At 37.5% G+C, this 19092-nt stretch overlaps 1 protein-coding gene and 1 long non-coding RNA gene across 2 annotated transcripts in view; one reads left to right on the plus strand and one right to left on the minus strand.

The window, feature by feature from the left end:
• Window positions 1-19092, plus strand: part of LOC135217293 (uncharacterized) — a 102414-nt gene that overhangs the window by 82365 nt on the left and 957 nt on the right. The gene's annotated exons all lie outside the window — the stretch shown is intronic.
• On the minus strand, window positions 1569-18565 carry LOC135217213 (mucin-2-like). The gene is made up of 10 exons (XM_064252945.1): window positions 18376-18565; window positions 18164-18249; window positions 17067-17129; window positions 16350-16758; window positions 15919-16244; window positions 15278-15652; window positions 14150-14320; window positions 12834-12938; window positions 10271-10402; window positions 1569-1952 (listed from the first exon to the last, which is right to left on the minus strand). Exons 2-10 carry the CDS (start codon window positions 18192-18194, stop codon window positions 1756-1758), a joined length of 1809 nt encoding a protein of 602 aa, XP_064109015.1. The 5' UTR covers window positions 18195-18249; window positions 18376-18565; the 3' UTR covers window positions 1569-1755.

Genomic DNA, 19092 nt, shown 5'->3' on the forward strand with positions numbered 1-19092 from the left:
GCAGGTTCTGTGGTCGTTTCAGGCTCTGTTGAGTTTTGTTGCAGGTTCTGTTGTGGTGTTTCAGGCTCTGGGTTGAGTTTGTTTCAGGTTCTTTGTTTTGGTTGTTTCAGGCTCTGTTGAGTTTGTTGTTTGTTGTGGGTCGTTTCAGGCTCTGTTGAGTTTTGTTTGCAGGTTCTGTTGTGGTCGTTTTCAGGCTCTGTTAGGTTGTTAGCAGGCTCTGTTGAGGTTGTTGCAGGTTCTTGTTTGTGGTCGTTCAGGCTCTGTTGAGTTTGTTGCAGGTTCTGTTGTGTTTGTTCGCTCTGTTGAATTTTTGTTGCAGGTTCTGTTGTGGTCGTTTCAGGCTCTGTTGATTTTGTTGCGTTCTGTTGTGTCGTTTCAGGCTCTTGATTGTTGCAGGTTCTGTTGTGGTTGTTTCAGCTCTTGAGTTTTGTTGCAGTTCTTTTGTGGTCGTTTCAGGCTCTGTTGATTTGTTGCGGTTCTGTTGTGTCGTCAGCTCTGTTGAGTTTGTTGCAGTTCTGTTGTGGTTGTTTCAGGCTCTGTTTAGTTTGTGGGCGGTTCTTGTGGTCGTTTCAGGCTCTGTTGATTTGTTGGAGGTTCTTGTGGTCGTTTCAATCTGTTGAGTTTGTAGCAGGTTTTGTTGTGGTCGTTTCAGGCTCTGTAGAGTTTGTTGTAGGTTCTGTTGTGGTCGTTTCAAGCTCTGTTGAGTTTGTTGCAGGTTCTGTTGTGGTCGTTTCAGGCTCTGTTGAGTTTGTTGCAGGTTCTGTTGTGGTCGTTTCAGGCTCTGTTGAGTTTGTTGCAGTCTCTTTCGTGGTTATTTCAGCCTCGGTTAATTTTGTTTCAGGCTGAGTTGAGATTTTAGCAAATTCTATTGGAAGAAAAGATATTTTAATTATTTTTTTCAAATTTATTTATATGGAAGGAATTACAGCTAAAGTTATATTATTCAAACAGATTATGGCAGGAAAATATTTCCAAGAAGTAATGCCTTGTTTAGTAGAAGACTTAGACCAAGAACTTCTTGTAAGAGTGTAAACTGTTATCTAAAAATTTCGTTATGCAAATGCTACTGATGTTCTCTGTACTGCAATGAATCTTTGTTGATATCGCACGGCTCCTTAGAATTCATGAATGACAGCCAGATTCTTCTCAAGTTCTGAAGCTCTCCATAATTCTTACCAACACCAATTTCATTGACAAAAAAATTTTATTTCTTCACCTGAACCCTAACTATTCTATTCATATATTTTGTAAGTCTCAAAATGAGAATGCTTCTATTTGATGTGAGAAGAACCGTATTTTTATAAAACTGTGAAATCATGATAGCTTTAAATTCAGTAACGAGATGCAATCTCAGTTACTTTGATTTAGATATAGATCACCATCTAAGCCTCAAATGCTGAGAAACACAATGCGCCTCTGTGAAATTCAGCTGTTCATGTCTTTATTGCACTTTCACTTCTGCAAAACTCCCCTTATCTCCAGCTTCCCACCTTATGGTTCCCACGCAAGTAGGTCTGGGTCTTCCAGCTCATCTGGTTTCGAGAAGAGACAGGCTGTCATGTACTATATATGCTCAGGGGCATTGCAATTTAGACAACACAAGTATTTATTTTAATAATTTCTGGTCGGCTTTTTATGGATAAGCAAAGATAGTGGCATGATTTTTTTCTAAAGATAAGCAAGGATGGTTGGGAAGGTTTCATTTTATAGATAAGCAAGGGTAAATGGTAAGACTGGAACAGTTCTTTGTAGTTATTAGCTCCCAACTGCCAAATTTGAAAACCACTTGCCGAACCGACTGGAGATGTTCCATCGACACGTGTATGGGTAACTCGTTGGAATAGTCTCTTGAGGATCGATGACTGGAAGCAGGTTGTCCGTTGCAGGGAAACAAGTCTCACTTTTTTGGCAATGGTTTTCACCACAGCGCCACGAGACCCCGTTGTATACTTCTGTAATTCCACAAGAAAAGTAAGAAACAATATGAGTAGAATGTAGAATTTAATTACAGGTGATGTGCCTATAGATTCTGCTAGATTTTAGAATGGCCACTAGATGCATATGGTTGGCTGTGAGTTGTCTTATTCCTGATAAAATATGTGCACATCTAATATTCCTAAATATTCTTTTATATAAATAGCATGTCTCTAAAGTGAGAATTATATCAGGTGTATGCAAAAAAGTTTCCCTTTTTTATTGTATGGCAGATCACAATGGAAGTAACAGGTTTATGACAACATGCACTGTGTGTATGTGTTTGTGTGCAATTGTAATAGCCACTGTGCTCTCTTAACTTCGCGAATTCTTCGCGTTATTTGGATACGCGTGTCACTACAAAGACTTGGGATCGAAGTGCAAGAAATATGAAGCGATTATGATGTCCGGTAGCAAGAAACGAACCCGCGGTACCATAATCAGGACGAGGTCACGTTGCCGACCTGACCACGAGAAGGATAAAAGTCTAGCGCTGCTCGTACGTATATACAGACACCTGTCCTCACCATCGTAGCCAGGTGGGCAATCGGTTTAATTGCTTTTTAGGCTGAAATACATATATATAGAATCAACTGGTCACTGTTTACCGGTTACATATGTATATAATCGTGATAGCCACAATGCCTCTTAACTTGGCTGTGATGCTGAGGATGCATCTGTTCGAGTTTTAATTAATATAATATCTGAATTCGACAGGTATATATATAGTATATGTACGAGTGGCAACAGACTTTCATCCCTCTCGTGGTCAGTCGGCAACGTAACCTCGTTGTGATTACAGAGGCTTTGTATTGTCAAGCATATCCAAAAAGCGCGAAGGATTCTAGAAGGTGAGAGGCCATTCTGGCTATTAAATTTTGTATCTGGTAAAAATTGACCAGTAGATTATATATATATATATATATATATATTATATATATATATATATATATATATATATATATATTATATATATAGTATATATATGTATGTATGTATTATCATTATCAGCCGTTGCTGGTCCACTGCAGGACAAAGGCCTCATACATATCCTTTCACTCCTTCTGTTTATGGTTTTTCTATACCATTCTAAGAGAGGAGTCGCTATTACAATTTCACACTACACACACACACACAAAACTCAGTGCATGTTGTCACAAGCCTATTGCTTCTGTTGTGATCTGCTATATATATATATATATATATTATATATATATATATATATATATATATTATATATATATATGTTTGTGTGTGTGCGTGCGTGTGTAACATATAAAGACTAATAATATGGTATGATATGATATGTATGAAACATTGTTGTATGTCACGTGCTTTGACATTCCTCAGAAATTGGGAATCATTGTTTTTAGCTTCCCATGGAGACAGAGAACATCTCAGCTTAGAAATGATGATAGGTCTTGAGGTGGCTTTGAAACTGGATACAAGTAGTTTCAGAGAGTGAACGATGGGTGTGATTTTGTGTGTACATGTGAGCCTCTTTCCTACATATTAAGGAAATGTAGACTTACCAGGGTAAGACTCTTACGCAGAGAGAAAGAGCCGGGATGGCTCTGCCAACGTTTTTTCTGTTTTGTGAAAGTGCTTGGAGATTCTAGGTTGAGATGGGTGAGTGTATTTATATCTGTTTCAGCCAAAGGTGTAGGTTGACTGTATTTTTTATATTTTATAAAGATGTTCTGTTTCATTTGATCTTTTGACTTTGTATTTACAACTGTGTATGCTTATCATTGTTCTCCTGTTCTTCTAACAGGCGGTTCTAGTGGGGGGAACTGTTCTGGTAGGGGGAACTATTTTCTGGAGAAGACTGGGATTATGCATATGGAGAAATGGTGTTGACTAATTACTATATAGACTGTTAATTACCGGGGGATTATCTGAGTTATTTGGACTTTGAGTTAACATTTCATATAATCATGCTGTTAAGAATCTGAGTTATTCAGTTAATTCTTTGCTTTTAAATAAATGCATATTTTTGTAAGTTCTGTTTCTGATTTGATGACCTAATGAAATGGAGGGGAGGTGTGTCGAGAGAGAGAGAGAGAGAGAGCTGTTGCCAGAGAGAGAGAGAGAGAGAGAGCTGTTGCCAGTCAAGAGAGAGAGAGAGAGAGAGAGAGAGAGAGAGAGAGAGAGAGAGAGAAAGTGTTACCAAAACCCAGTGCCTGCCGCTTTGGCCTTTGCTACCAAAATGAATAACAGAGGCGGCGTCCCCGTTATTATTAGTGGCAGCTGGGTTAGTATCAGATATAAGATGCTATTTTCAGAGTGTCTGGTTGTGGAAAAATGTTAGATTTCGGTTAATAGGTGAAAGGGGGTGAGAAATATTCATCCGTGGGGATGTGGTACTGAGCGAAACAAATTGAATTAGTGTCAGCAAATTCGCTCATCCCGAGACGCCCGCTAAGATGAGTGACAGTCTGGCTTGTGAGTGAATGATCAGCGAGTGCTTTCATGTAGCACGGTTTGCCGAATGCGTTGTGCCCACAAGGTTCGTGTGTTTGTAATTGCACAGATTCCGGGGTGGTTTTTTCTAATTTGAAGGCGTAAGTGTTACGATGTGTTTTTTTTGAGGCCCTGGTGTTTTTTTTTTTAACTTTGTGTGTGAACCATTTTAAAGAGGCAGTTCAGATTACTTTTTATCTTAGCACATGTTTAGAAGAGATGCATTCGTCTTTGTTTTAATACATACGTGTGTATATGAATGGTTTTCATACATGTGACACTGTGTTTTTGCCTCTGGGAGAGAGCGCCCGCTCATTCTTACGCATTCAGCGCAATTTGTGCGACCAAGGGGTAGTGCAAGGGGAGGCGAGCGGTGTCTTTCATGGGGGATTGCTTGACGGGGGGTGAACTTTTTTTTTTCTTTGTGTCGGGGTAATGGGGGGTCAGTTTGGCCTTGAATAGGAAAGTTCAATGCCGTCATATCAGCTGATAACGACTGGGTGATGATATGAGATGCCTGTAGGGTTTTTTTAGAAAGATTTTTTTTTTTCTCTTGAGTGAAGAGAAAATGGAAATGAAATGCATATGGAGGTGGTGCAAGTTTTCCTTACGCTTTGGAGAATGCTTTTATGCAATGTTAGAGGGCATAATTATAATTGGGGATTCAGAGATTATTTTATAATGGAGATTTGTTTGAGATGTGGAGATTACTTTAAAATGGTCCTGAGTGGTGATGATTGCTGAGTGGTGGCGATTGGTGATGATTTGTGATGATACCAGAGAGTGATGAGTGGTGTTGATTTTAGAGTTATGGGGTGTAACAATAATGATAAATACTGGGGAAATAGCAATATTAATGCTTTTACTGGTGTTACTGGAGATATTTATGGGAGAATTACTACAGAGAATTATTATCACGGGGGATTATTTTAAGGAGAACTATTATGGAGTCTTATTATCATTACTTGAGATACTTACGGGGATTCTGTCAGGGTTCATGGTGTTAATAATTTTTGGGGAATGTGCCAATGATTTTATGGGTGGTGATACCAATTTCTGGTGAATTTTGGTGAATTTGATGATAGCAATTTTGGTGATACTAGCGAGTACTGATAGCTGGTGATTCTGATACTTAATACTGGTGAATGGGTGAGTACTAACTAATCTTGGTGATACTGGCAAGTGCTAATATTGGGCGAGTACTGATATTTACTAATATTTGGTGACACTACTGATACTGGTGTTGATTTTTTTATACAAACATGGGTGTTGTAATGATTATTAAGGGTGGTGACGATTTTTTTGTGAAAATGGGAGGAACTAACGACACATTTTTTGTTTTTCTTTTTTTTTTATGAGTTCAGCAGATAATGGCTTGAAGTCTACGTGATCACAGATATTACAGGTGTCACGGGAAAAGTTATCAGTGCCATTAGTTTTTCTTTTCCTTTTTTTTAGACGTCAGCCTTCACTGACATAAGTTTATTTTTATATCGGGCGAATTTGAACTTATTATTCTCTCCAGTTTGTATGAATTTTTTAATATCTCAGTTCGTGACTTGGTGTCATTGTTCGGGAATGTGTTTATAATTTCAGCTGTTTGATGCTGCAGAGAGATTTATGGGAGAATTTTGCATTTTTTGCATGTATACATAATGGCACTACATTTTTTTTTCTGGATATTTGTGTTCTGGAAATTGTTTGCCTTTTGCACAATTGTGTTTGTTGCAATTTTGCCAGAGATAGGAAACTTGGTTAAGTTTCTTTTGGCCTATGCTGTAGTGCATATGGAGAAGTCTTTGCTTAGACACTTTGAATTTGGAGTTCTGTTGTAATGAGTTGGTGATTTTTTCTAGGATTTCCTGGGCAATTTGATTTGCCGAGTTTTTTGCCCTTTCTCAGCAGTTATGCTAAACAGAGAGTTTATAATTTTTTATTATAACATTGAGTTATTTTCCTGGAGAATTGGAGATATAACTCGAGATATAATTGGAGATATAATATTTTTGGCCATTTGATATTTTTTATTTTTTTTTGAGATATTTCACAGTTTAGGCCTATGTGGTGAGAGCTATGTTTAGTTCAGTTATTTTTGCAGCCATTTTTGTTGCAAATGGAAACATTTATGAGGAGATATGGGGCAATATTTTCGAGTGTGTCAGCTAGATGCTTTGAGTGCATTTTTGGGGGGATGGAGTTTCATTTTGATTATCCTGCTTGGAGTGTAATAATCTTTTATAGAGACTTGTTTTATTCCACATGTGATTATTGGTGAGATAGAGGGAATATGGTGTTGTGGGGTTATTAATCAAATGGAGGGAAATATTTTTATCACGGGAGTGGTGTTATTATTAATATGGTGATATATATATGTATATATATATTAATTTTTGGTGGTGACTTTTTTTTTTTTTTTGTGGTTATGATTTTTGGAGTTGAATTTCTGGGGTTTTACGAGCCAAGAGAGGGGTTCTATGGTTCTTTTGGTTTCGTGACTAATTGGAGGCGAGTGGCATTACTGCATTGTGGTCCTATGGAGATGTTGCATTTTTTATATTCACCATTGGGTTATTTTTAGTGCCATATAATTACTTAATTGTTGAATTGTGAGTTTACCGTAGTTTCTATATCCCGAATAGGTGATAATTTTTTATATAATTGGGTAGTATCATTTGGGAGTTATGTCTTTGAGAAAATTTTGAGCACATTAGTCATATCCTTGAGATAATTTTGTGAAATGTGCTGATATAATGTCAGTATAGAACTTTTTTTTGAGAATAATGGGTTTCGGAAGTTGCAAGTCTGACTAGGCATTTCTATACTGCAGTTCGAGCACCTGACGTGTCTGCAGGTGGATTTTTGCTGACAATACTGTGGCGAGTCCGGTTGCTGACTCTTTTCCTCTAGTGTAGATTACTCAGAGTTTTGCACTATTCTGAGAGATGCTGATTTTTGGCAGTTCACGGAGATATATCTACGTAAAGGGATTGTTTCCGGCTGTGTGATGGGGAAAGTTCACTTATTGTTGTTGTTATCTATATTTTTATTTTTTCTTTTCCTACGAGAGATGTAATCAGGGTTGAGCTTTAAATAGCATTTCTTTCTGGATTGGAGATATGATTTGTTGGGATTTGTGAATTGCATAAGTGGGAGTTTGACATTGTCTCATTGAGATTAATTATATAAGCAGTAAAAAGGGGTTTTTGCTGTTAGACAGTAGAGTTTTTACTGATTTTGTGGGTTGTTGAAATATCAGAGCTTGAGAGAACATTATTCAGTGATGATTTCGAGTCTGGGCTTGTTACGTGTTTTTTTTTTGGACTGTTTTTTTTTTTTTTTTTTTTTTTTTTTTTTTACTTGTGAGAATTTGTGAGTTTGAAATGTGATGACAGAAGTCCGTGGGGTTTCTGTGAGTTCTGGGTGAGGTGTGGAGGTGTGTGGTAATGTATGAATTTTGAGAATTAAGTTAGAGAACTTAATATTTTTCTTTGCGGGGTTATGATAATGACTTATGATTTAGCGATCCTATGGAGTTCCTTCACGAGTTGAAGTTAGAAATTAGTTCAGTGGTCATATTAAATGGTGTTAATTGGGAGATGTTCAGTTATTATTTTTGGGAATTTTTGAGGTCATTATTTGACAGAAGTATGTCTGGGGTTAATTCTTCTTTAATTGGCCGATGACTTAACTGACATACTGAAACACACCATAAACATCGTTCCCCAATGCTACCAAGACGCCCACCAGCTGTTGCAGAGATGTTGCTGATGAGTGTCCACATACAAGAGTTTCTACGAGTCTACGGGGTTCTACAGCGCTTTTGGACTACGACAGTCATTAGCTGTCTTCCGCAGGGAGACGTTTCGCCTTTCTACAGCGTGTTTCGCGAGTCTGTGCAGTTGCAGTTGCAGACAAAAATGGAGATTCAAAAATTCTAGACGGAGAAAAGTTTCTACACCCAATTGTTATTATAGCCTACGTGCAGATGATGTGTGATAGACATTACGTTGTACTACCAGAGACGTGTAGTTATTACTATATTTTGTGTTTAATGAGCCGGCCAATGTGTTTTTTTTATATATTGAGCTGTTTTATGTGAGCTATGGCTAGGCAGGTACTAGCTGTATGGTGGCCGAGCTGCTGTAACATATAAAGACTAATAATATGATATGATATGATATGTATGAGACATTGTTGTATGTCATGTGCTTTAACATTCCTCAGAAATTGGGAATCATTGTTTTTAGCTTCCCATGGAGACAGAGAACATCTCAGCTTAGAAATGCTGATAGGTCTTGAGGTGGTGTGATCCTTACCTAAGCAGGTCAACGCTCGTCTGTCGTTATGGGCTGTTGTCAGAGGTGACTTTGAAACTGGATACAAGTAGTTTCAGGGCATGAACGATGGGTGTGATTTTGTGTGTACATGTGAGCCTCTTTCCTACATATTAAGGAAATGTAGACTTACCAGGGCAAGACTCTTACGCAGAAAGAAAGAGCCGGGATGGCTCTGCCAACGTTTTTTCTGTTTTGTGAAAGTGCTTGGAGATTCTAGGTTGAGATGGGTGAGTGTATTTATATCTGTTTCAGCCAAAGGTGTAGCTTGACTGTATTTTTGATATTTTATATAGATGTTCTGTTTCATTTGATTTTTTGACTTTGTATTTACAACTGTGTATGCTTATCATTGTTCTCCTGTTCTTCTAACAGGCGGTTCTAGTGGGGGGAACTGTTCTGGTAGGGGGAACTATTTTCTGGAGAAGACTGGGATTATGCATATGGAGAAATGGTGTTGACTAATTACTATATAGACTGTTAATTACCGGGGGATTATCTGAGTTATTTGGACTTTGAGTTAACATTTCATATAATCATGCTGTTAAGAATCTGAGTTATTCAGTTAATTCTTTGCTTTTAAATAAATGCATATTGTAAGTTCCGTTTTTTATTTGATGACCTAATGAAAAGGAGGGGAGGTGTGTCGAGAGAGAGAGAGAGAGAGAGAGAGAGAGAGAGAGAGAGAGAGAGAGGCTGTTGCCAGTCAAGAGAGAGAGAGAAAATGTTACCAAAACCCAGTGCCTGCCGCTTTGGCCTTCGCTACCAAAATGAATAACGGAGGCGGCGTCCCCGTTATTATATATATATATATATATATATATATATATAGATATATATATATATATATATATATATGTGTGTGTGTGTGTGTGTGTGTGTGTGTGTGTCGTGTGTGTGTGTATATCAGGTATAAAATGCCCATTAAAAAACTTTGGTCCTTTATACCTGAGGCATATCCTGTTTTAACATAAGAATTTTTTTACACATACACACACCCACACATATATATATGTACACACACACACACCACACACACATATATATATATATATATATATATAAAATACACATACATATATATATATATATATATATATATATATATATATATATATATATATATTTAAAGGCAGGTAACGCAAATAGGCATTTCAGGAAGATCGCGAAATGCACTACGGGACATTTACTCTCCAAGGCGCTATAGTAAACAGGGCGAAACAGTTAAGTACTAGCCCCAGGGGGATCAAATTTCTCTAAGTGTATTTCGCGATCTTCCTGAAATTTCAGGCAGTTTGCGAAATGCCTGGTTTTAGTATCACATATATACACATATATATATATATATGTACATAAATACATACATATATATATATATATATATATATATATATATATATATATATATATATATATATATATATATACACATAGATATAAGTGCTTATAATTAAGCGTTAAAAGATAATTTTTATATACGACGCTTTCCTCATCCTCACCATGGCCGTTAGTCGTGACGTGAATTGAAAGACTCTGATATCTGTAGAAGACCATCAATATCTCATATTTTGTTGATGCTTCTAAACCGGTAAACAGGCAAGTTCTTGAGTACCAAGGGTTGCATGGTTCAGCTGAAAAGGAAATAGTAAACCTGAAGCGATGATTCTCTCTCTCTCTCTCTCTCTCTCGCTCTCTCTTCTCTCTCTCTCTTCTCTCGCTCTCTCTATCATATAATATATATCTATATATAATATATATATCCTATATATATATATATATATATGCATATATATATAGTATATATATATAAATAGTATATACATATAATAGATATATATATATAATATATATGTGCTTAAAAAATCACAGTAGATGCACGTGACTTTATACTATAAGCGAATACCACAGGAAAAATAATAGGTAGAAATTCTAACCGATCGCTTTCATCTGTTAATGAGACATTGGTGAAGTACACATGAGATACAGTTGAAAAGAAAGTTACAAGGTAAACAAAAAGATCAAGAATACCAGATGGTTAATTATCAAAAGGGTAAATATCAAAGATATAATCAAAGATACTCGGAGATCACACGGTCACAAACTAAAACAGACTTAAACATAAGAGAAACGGAAGCTTAGCCATACAAAGTCCAAAAACATTTGTACACCTGAATATATTAATTTTTTTGTTATATTTATCTACAACTTTTTAAATTATGAAGGGATCGAGTTTAAACAAACCAAGTCTTAAATGTAGAACACTTCCATTATTTTATTTGATGAAACAAGATTCAATGATATTCCTTTGAACTGTGTCGCTACACGGCATTCAGGATCTTGCTTGACTCCAGTTAATAGGATGATCTGAATCTCTCATAATATGTACGAATAATGCATTCGATATTTGACCAGTTCTCACTGAATATTGGTGCTGCTTGATCCCTTGTGAGAGTGATTATCCAGTTGGGCTGTAATGTATTTTTTCACTTTTGTTTCAAGGAATTTCATATATGCAGTCAGAAACATCTTTAGGTTGTTAGGAGAATTTTTTATTACTAAACTCTTAACATTAATATTACTGAAAACAAAATTTACGTTGTAAAGCTTTAAAATTCTAGGGATCTCTAAAAACCTTTCATCATACGGTAATTTGAAATGTTATGTTTACTAAATTCAAGTTTGTCTTTAGCATGGAAAAAAGCTAGAAATTTTTTTTATTTAAATACAAATTTACATTTTTTCACACGTAATTTAATCAGGTCAATTAAAGTGTTTTAAGAAAATGGGATATCCAACTGTGTGTTTTCTAATAAATCAATAAAAACCGACAAAACACACTTTCCTGCCGGGCCAATTATCAGCTCAGTGGGTTCTGCGTCTTACAAACTAGCGAAATACTTAGTGGATATCCTTAATTAAGCATTGGTAGGTACCATCTCTAATGCCAATATCAAGAATAATGTGAACTTGATAAATAAACTAATTAGTATACAGAAGCTTGTGAGTTCTGATGTAGTATCATTATTCATAAAGGTGCCAATTAATGATCTGATGAAGTTTTACCGGAATTATTATAAAACACACAGCTGGATATCCAATTTTCTAAAACACTTTAATTGAGCTGATTAAATTATGTGTGAAAGAATGTAAATTTGAATATGATGGAAAATTTTACTCACAAAATTTTGGTATGGCAATGGGAAACTCTCTGTCCCCAGGTCTAGCCATCATTTATACTGCTGTTTTCTATTGGAAACTCGGCTGTTTCCCCTATCCTCCTCCGATCTCTCCACAGGAACAATCCACCTCAAAGCATTTTTAAACTTATTTTTATTGTTTTTGCAAGATTGTAAACTCAACTCTCAAATTCATCTTTAATTTCTCTGGCATCACAGAAAAAAAATATGTCTTAGAATCTCTCGTAGTTCCTCGTTGGACGGGTGGTTTTTGCACTCGGCTACCATTCCGGTGGTCGGAAGTTCGATTCTCGGCTCGGCCAACGCGGAATCAGAGGAATTTATTTCAGGCGATAGAAATAAATTTCTCGATATAATGTGGTTCGGATCCTACAATAAGCTAGGTGACCAGTTGGTTCCTAGCCACGTGAAAATATCTAATCCATCGGGTCAGCCGTAGGAGAGCTGTTAAGCAGCTCAGTGGTCTGGTTAAACTAAGATATACTCTCATCTCTCGTAGCGCTTTTGAACTGCAGCAGATGCTTCTATCAAAACTTGAACTCAGAAACCTGATAGAATATGGTGTGTGCAGAGTCAAGGGTTCGAAAAGAAAAGAATGTTGTTTTTCCTTAGGGACTTAGAAGTTCTTAGATGAATATTTTATTTGCTTCAGATTTCATTTTACTTGAACCTATTCCATATTTCGGTATGTTTGTATTTATGTTTTTGTTAGTAAGGAGAAACTTTTAGTTCTGCTGATTTTATAAGTGCGTGAGATAAAGGAGAGAGAGAGAGAGAGAGAGAGAGAGAGAGAGAGAGAGTTAGCAATAGGTAACTCTGAAAGAATTCTTAGCCATACTCTTTTGGGATACCTATTTATACTTACAGGAATCTTCATTATCTCGGTACAAGTAAACTGAATTCACGATTTCATCGCTGTGCCATTCCACGAGAATGGAAGAGCTCGTGGTGTTCCCGACACCAAGTTGCCCTGCAGAGAATGAAAATAGACGAGAGATTATTCGAAAGGATTGCTGTCATCTTCATAGGCACTCTCGTATCTCGTAAAAAAATATTATAACCATGAGGCGGAAGTTAGAATGAAATTTATATAATGATCTGCAAAACACTGACTGAATGCAAGTGTGAATAAGTACCTTTAAACAAACGCGCACAAATGTAGTGACTGAATATACATGTGGATAAGTAACGTGAAACACTCTTAAAAATGCAGTGTCTTAATCCACATATGGATAAGCAACTTTAACCACTCATACACAAATGCAATGACTGAATCCAAATTTGGATAAGTAACTTTAAACACTCACACAAACAGAGTGACTGAACGCACATGTGGTTAAGTAACTGTAAACACTCACTCACAAATGCAGTGACTGAATGCACATGTTATCAAGTACCTTTAAACACTCTCACATAATACAGTGACTACATGTACATGAGAATAAGTACCTTTAAACTCGTACACAAATGCAGTAACTGAATGCACGTGGATAAATAAGTAACCTTAAACAATCATGCACAAGCACAATGACTGAATGCACATGTGGATAAGTAAGTTTAACACACACACACACACACACAGTGACTGAATGCACATGTGGATAAATTAAACACACACGCAAATGCAGTGAATGAATTCTCATGTGGATAAGTAACTTTAAACTCCCTCACACAATTTCAGTGACCTAATCCACATGTGGATAAGTAACTTTAATAAACACTCATACACAAATGCAATGAATGAATGCATATGTGGATAAGTAACATTAAACATTCAGAGACAAATGCAGTGACTGAATGCACATAAGAGTAAGTAGCTTTAAACGCTCATACACAAATGCAGTGACTGAATGCATATGTGGATAAGTATCTTTTAAGGACCTTCTCATCAATCCTTCTATCCCTAGCTGCAACCTCTCATTTCTTTTACCATACTCCGTTCATATTCTTTTATTTCCATCTGACTTTCTACCCTCTCTAAAGATTGTTTCCTAGTGCCACTGCAAGGTTTTCCTCCTGTTACACCTCTCAAGCTTACTATCAAATTCCCTTTCAGTGCTGAATGATATGATAGGTCCCAGTGCTTGGCCTTTGACTTAACCTCTGTATTCTATTCTATTCTATAAACGTCAATAAAGACAGAACATGATGGGTGAGTACATATAAGTGAGTATTACTTACAGGGTACATACATGGTACTATTGGGTCCTTTCATATTTCCATTGACAACATATACCTTGATAGGTGTGCCAGCTGGTATTACTGGAACAACTACTTCACCCATGACATTCTCTTCGCATGTCAGACCACGGCGCTCCCACCAGTAGCACAGTTTATCAGGTTCTTCAGTTTCTGCAAATAGTGAAAAAATATTGACTTTTTACATTAGTGAACTCCTCTCAATGCTGATACAACCCTAATAACGGCTTTGCAAGTAATGGAATGAAAGCTTTAGATTTCAGGCAGCCAATGGGAAAAGTATCTAGAGATTACAATATAGGCGCTTAAATTTAGCTGACGGATGACCATCAAAGAAATCCTGTAAACACCATTTAACCTCAGTTCTTGATGAAGGATAGGTAAGATATGTATCCAGGCTCTAGACTCTACAGTAGTGGTTGTCAGGACTTGAAGAGAAGCTAAAAATAAAGATAGGTAACTTATGCAGTCATGGAGTCCTGGAACACAAGGAATCTCTGTTGTTTACCAATATCTAGAGTTGAAGAAAATACATATTTCATTTATTAGAGCATATAAGATGTCATTGTATTCTCTTTGATATCTCACATTAGGAGCCTTAAATTGCTGATTTCAGAAATTTAGTGGTTCAAGTCAGGGAAGATTTCACCCTAGGGGCCTTAGTGCCATTAGTGCAGCGTACCTGACACTGTGCACTTTAGGCAATACTTAAGGTTCTTTGCAGTGTCCCCTAGGCTCCTAGCTGCAACCCATTTTCTTCCTATTACTGCATTCATTTCTCTCTCTTCCATATTGCTATCACCCTCTCCTAACACTTGTTTCCCAGTGCAACTGCGAAGCTTTCCTCCTGTTACACCTTTCAAACATTTTTACTCTCAATTTCCCTTTCAGCACTGAATGACATCATAGGTCCCAGCACTTGGCCTTTGTGCTACATTCTATATTCTCTTCTATTTAATTCTACATTTTCTTCATAAGTCCTCCAAAGAGCTTTAGACATGGCATGGTCATCTCTTTAGATATACAACCATGAACTGAAGCATCATTCTGAAGTGTTCAGCAACTACTGTGTATTTAAGTAAACTTACTGTTGCACATTCTAGGTCTTACCGCTGGCGTTCCAAGTTGCTTGCATCGAACGAGGAGGCAGAAGCACCAAGTGGACCGTCAGGTCGCGGTAGGGTAGGACTGTGGTTGCAACCGTCGTCTCTGTAGTTAGTTGTGAAGTAATAATGTTTGTAGTAGTCGGATGTGTAGTAGAGGATGGAGCAGATGATTCTGAAGTGTCACTGTATGGGAGAGTTGGCTCAGTAGGGAGTGGGCGAACTGGTGTTGAAGTGGTACTGTATGGGAAAGTTGGCTCTGAAGTAGTAGGGGATAGGCTACCTGGTTGTGAAGTGGTAATGTATGGGTCAGTTGACTCTGAAGTGGTAGTAGAGGGTAGAGGAACTGTTGTTGAAGTGTTACTGTATGGGAAAGTTGGCTCTGAGTGGGTAGATTAGGCTACCTGGTTGTAAGTGGTATGTAGGGTCGTTGATTGAATTGGGGTAGTAGGAACCTGAGGAACTGGTTGTGAAGTGTTAACTGTGGGGAAAGTTGGCTCTGAAATAGTAGGGGATAGGGTAACCTGGTTGTGAATTGTAAATTGTAGGGGTCGTTTGACTCTGAAGTGGTAGTAGAGGGTAGAGGAACTGTTGTTGAAGTGTTACTGTATGGGAAAGTTGGCTCTGAAGTAGTAGGGGATAGGCTACCTGGTTGTGAAGTGGTAATGTATGGGTCAGTTGACTCTGAAGTGGTAGTAGAGGGTAGAGGAACTGTTGTTGAAGTGTTACTGTATGGGAAAGTTGGCTCTGAAGTAGTAGGGGATAGGCTACCTGGTTGTGAAGTGGTAATGTATGGGTCAGTTGACTCTGAAGTGGTAGTAGAGGGTAGAGGAACTGTTGTTGAAGTGTTACTGTATGGGAAAGTTGGCTCTGAAGTAGTAGGGGATAGGCTACCTGGTTGTGAAGTGGTAATGTATGGGTCAGTTGACTCTGAAGTGGTAGTAGAGGGTAGAGGAACTGTTGTTGAAGTGTTACTGTATGGGAAAGTTGACTCTGAAGTAGTAGATTAGGCTACCTGGTTGTGACGTGGTAATGTATGGGTAGTTGACTCTGAAGTGGTAGTAGAGGGTAGAGGAAACTGATGTTGGAGTGGTACGTATGGGGAAGTTGGCTCTGAAGTAGTAGGGGATAGGCTACCTGGTTGTGAAGTGGTAATGTATGGGTCAGTTGACTCTGAAGTGGTAGTAGAGGGTAGAGGAACTGATGTTGGAGTGGTACTGTATGGGGAAGTTGGCTCTGAAGTAGTAGGGGATAGGTAACCTGGTTGTGAAGTGGTAATGTATGGGTCAGTTGACTCTGAAGTGGTAGTAGAGGGTAGAGGAACTGATGTTGGAGTGGTACTGTGTGGGGAAGTTGGCTCTGAAGTAATAGGCCATGGAATAGTAGAATGTGAACCTGGAGTACTTGAGACACTGACGTCAGTACTCTGAGGTGCTGGTTCTTCACTGGTCTCAGATGATGTAGCTGGTACAACTGTTGCCATTGGTTCTGTAGCAACATACAGAGGAAGTCATGATTTTTAAGACGGATGTGAAAGCTAAAGCTTTAATGAATATTTTAGAGAAACAAAGAACTGTAACGTAAATTTGTTTCATGCTATTAGTAGCTAAAATATTAGACAAGGAAAACAAGGCAACCTTTACTGTGACCACAAGTTTTTCAGGTCTTGGGAACCTTTCTTCCAAGTAGTCAGTTACTCGTAAGTTAAGACGAATGGTGTGAAATGAGTTATTACAAGTCAATGTAAGTACTTGTTTTTTTAATGAGACTTGAGTGGATACAAAAGTAGGACTCACCTGTTTTTAGGCCAGATTCTGACGAAGACTTCACAACTGCTAGTAGGAGCAGTAGCGTGTGACCTACTCGAAAGAAAAATAACACCTTGTGATGCATGTTTTGCTTGCTATTCATGACTGAAGTAAATGAAGATCTCCATTCATATTCTTTAAACTTAGTGAATAGTATTTTGCATAGCCTGAGTTAATACAGAATATTAAACCTCCAGGTACGTTCTTTGAACTTGATGATAGTAGTTCTCATAATGTAGGTGAATACATTCTTTAAACTTTGTGATAGTAGTTTTCATAAGTGAAGTTAAGTACATTCCTGACATTTAGTTATAGTAAGTTACATAGCTGGAGTTAGTAAAAAAAAAACATTAAACCATCAGGTTACATTCTTTAAACTCAGTGACAGTAGTTTTCATATCTGAGGTTAAGTGCATTCTTTAAGCTTAGTGGTAGTAGTTTTCATAGCCGAATAACTTACATTCTTTAAACTTAGTGATAGTAGTTCTCATAGCCGTTGTTAATAAAAAATATTAATTAACCTCCAGGTAAATTCTGTGCACTTAGTTGTGAGTGATCTGAGGTGGGATATCAGTGAACGTTTTGTTTACTATACCTACATGTCAGCCATTCTTATACTGTCCAGAGTTCCTTTATCCATCCGTTGTGTACCTTTAGCAAAGATCCATTATTTTTCAACAGTGGAGAAAATTTCTCCGTCACTAATACTAATTAGTTTTTTAATAAGATTTTTCTGTTTTTTATTTTGTCACTAGAGCTTTGTATAAAAAAATGAGAGAGCAATTAGTTTGATATATAATCAAAACAAAAACAAAACGTATACCACACTGAAGGATCGTAAAAGAGCAAAACAAAAAAATTTCTGTCTTGAAAGATGTTTGTGGAAACAGGAAGGGTTCTCGTCAGTTCAAGTTTAAGAGATATTGATATTTAAGGGTCCTCACTTTGAATGGCAGGACAAGTCCCTCAATCCGAAATAAAAAATGTCAGTGGAGAGAGAGAGAGAGAGAGGGCTGCATATTATTTTCGCTGGAATCTAATCTTGCATAATCATTTAAGGAAAAAAGGATCGAAAATATACATACCCAGAGCCAAATTGATCCTGAATTTCGTCATTGTTTTCTTTATTTTATTTTTGATTAATTGCCCGTCCTTCACTTCTTCATATTCACTGAAAATAAAAAATAAAATAAACAAAATAAATAAATCCTGATTTATATAACCTCACTGACTGAAAAAACATTACCATTTTCACGCTCGTGTTCTTGAGAGTCGGAAGACGAAAAACTTCACTCACTCGTCACCTGATGGTGATGGCGAATTGGACGTTTGACGAACACACGATTTAAAACAAAAGATATGTGTAGATTAAAGAGGAAGAGGAGTAATTGACTCGTTTAGTCCACAAGTCCGAAGTTCAAACGATGTCCGGACTCTAAAAGTTGTCAGCGCAAACTGAAAGGCCGCCGCAGGGAGCGCCGGGTCTGGGCACGCTCGTGGTCTTAATCGTAATCTAAGAGCAATTAGTTTTTTTTTTATTTCCGTTTGCCTTTCATTCTTATCTCTTATCACAGCAGTTGCTGCTCTTTGACGAAACCCATGAAGTATCATAAATCTCAAGGGTTTGGACGCACAGTATTTTTGTTGTTATTGATGCTTCTCTAATAAAATTTTTCCTTGATTTTGTTCTTGACGGTACTGAAACACGAAATCAAGATAATGTCCTCCAAGATTACGATTCTTTACGTATTTCATAGAACGACGGTTCGGAAAGAATTTCTGCGAATCCATTTTCGTATATTCCTTGCCCAAGAAATTCCATTTGGGGAAGCTTTGAAATGTTTAATAACATCATCTACATTTTGTAGCTCTGCTTCCTCTCTTACCAGATGTTCTCTAGTAACTTTCTCATATTTATAAGATGTCACTGTATTTGGGGGCGGGGTGGGGGGGGGGTAGGGGGGGGGGGGGGGGGGGGGGGGGGGGGAGGGGGGGGGGGGGGGGGGGGGGGGGG

The sequence above is a fragment of the Macrobrachium nipponense genome, chromosome 7, assembly GCF_015104395.2.
Source record: "Macrobrachium nipponense isolate FS-2020 chromosome 7, ASM1510439v2, whole genome shotgun sequence".
Classification (NCBI taxonomy): domain Eukaryota; kingdom Metazoa; phylum Arthropoda; class Malacostraca; order Decapoda; family Palaemonidae; genus Macrobrachium; species Macrobrachium nipponense.

Bases quoted from the DNA above. Each gene is read 5' to 3' on its own strand.
- LOC135217213 (XM_064252945.1), bottom strand. From the start codon at position 18,194: ATGACGAAATTCAGGATCAATTTGGCTCTGG. The intron at 10,403-12,833 runs GTAAGTATAAAT...TTTCCTTTTCAG, and splicing joins CCGAGATAATGAAGATTCCT to CTGAACCATGCAACCCTTGG. The intron at 1,953-10,270 runs GTGAGGATGAGG...GTGGAATTACAG, and splicing joins CGTCACGACTAACGGCCATG to AAGTATACAACGGGGTCTCG.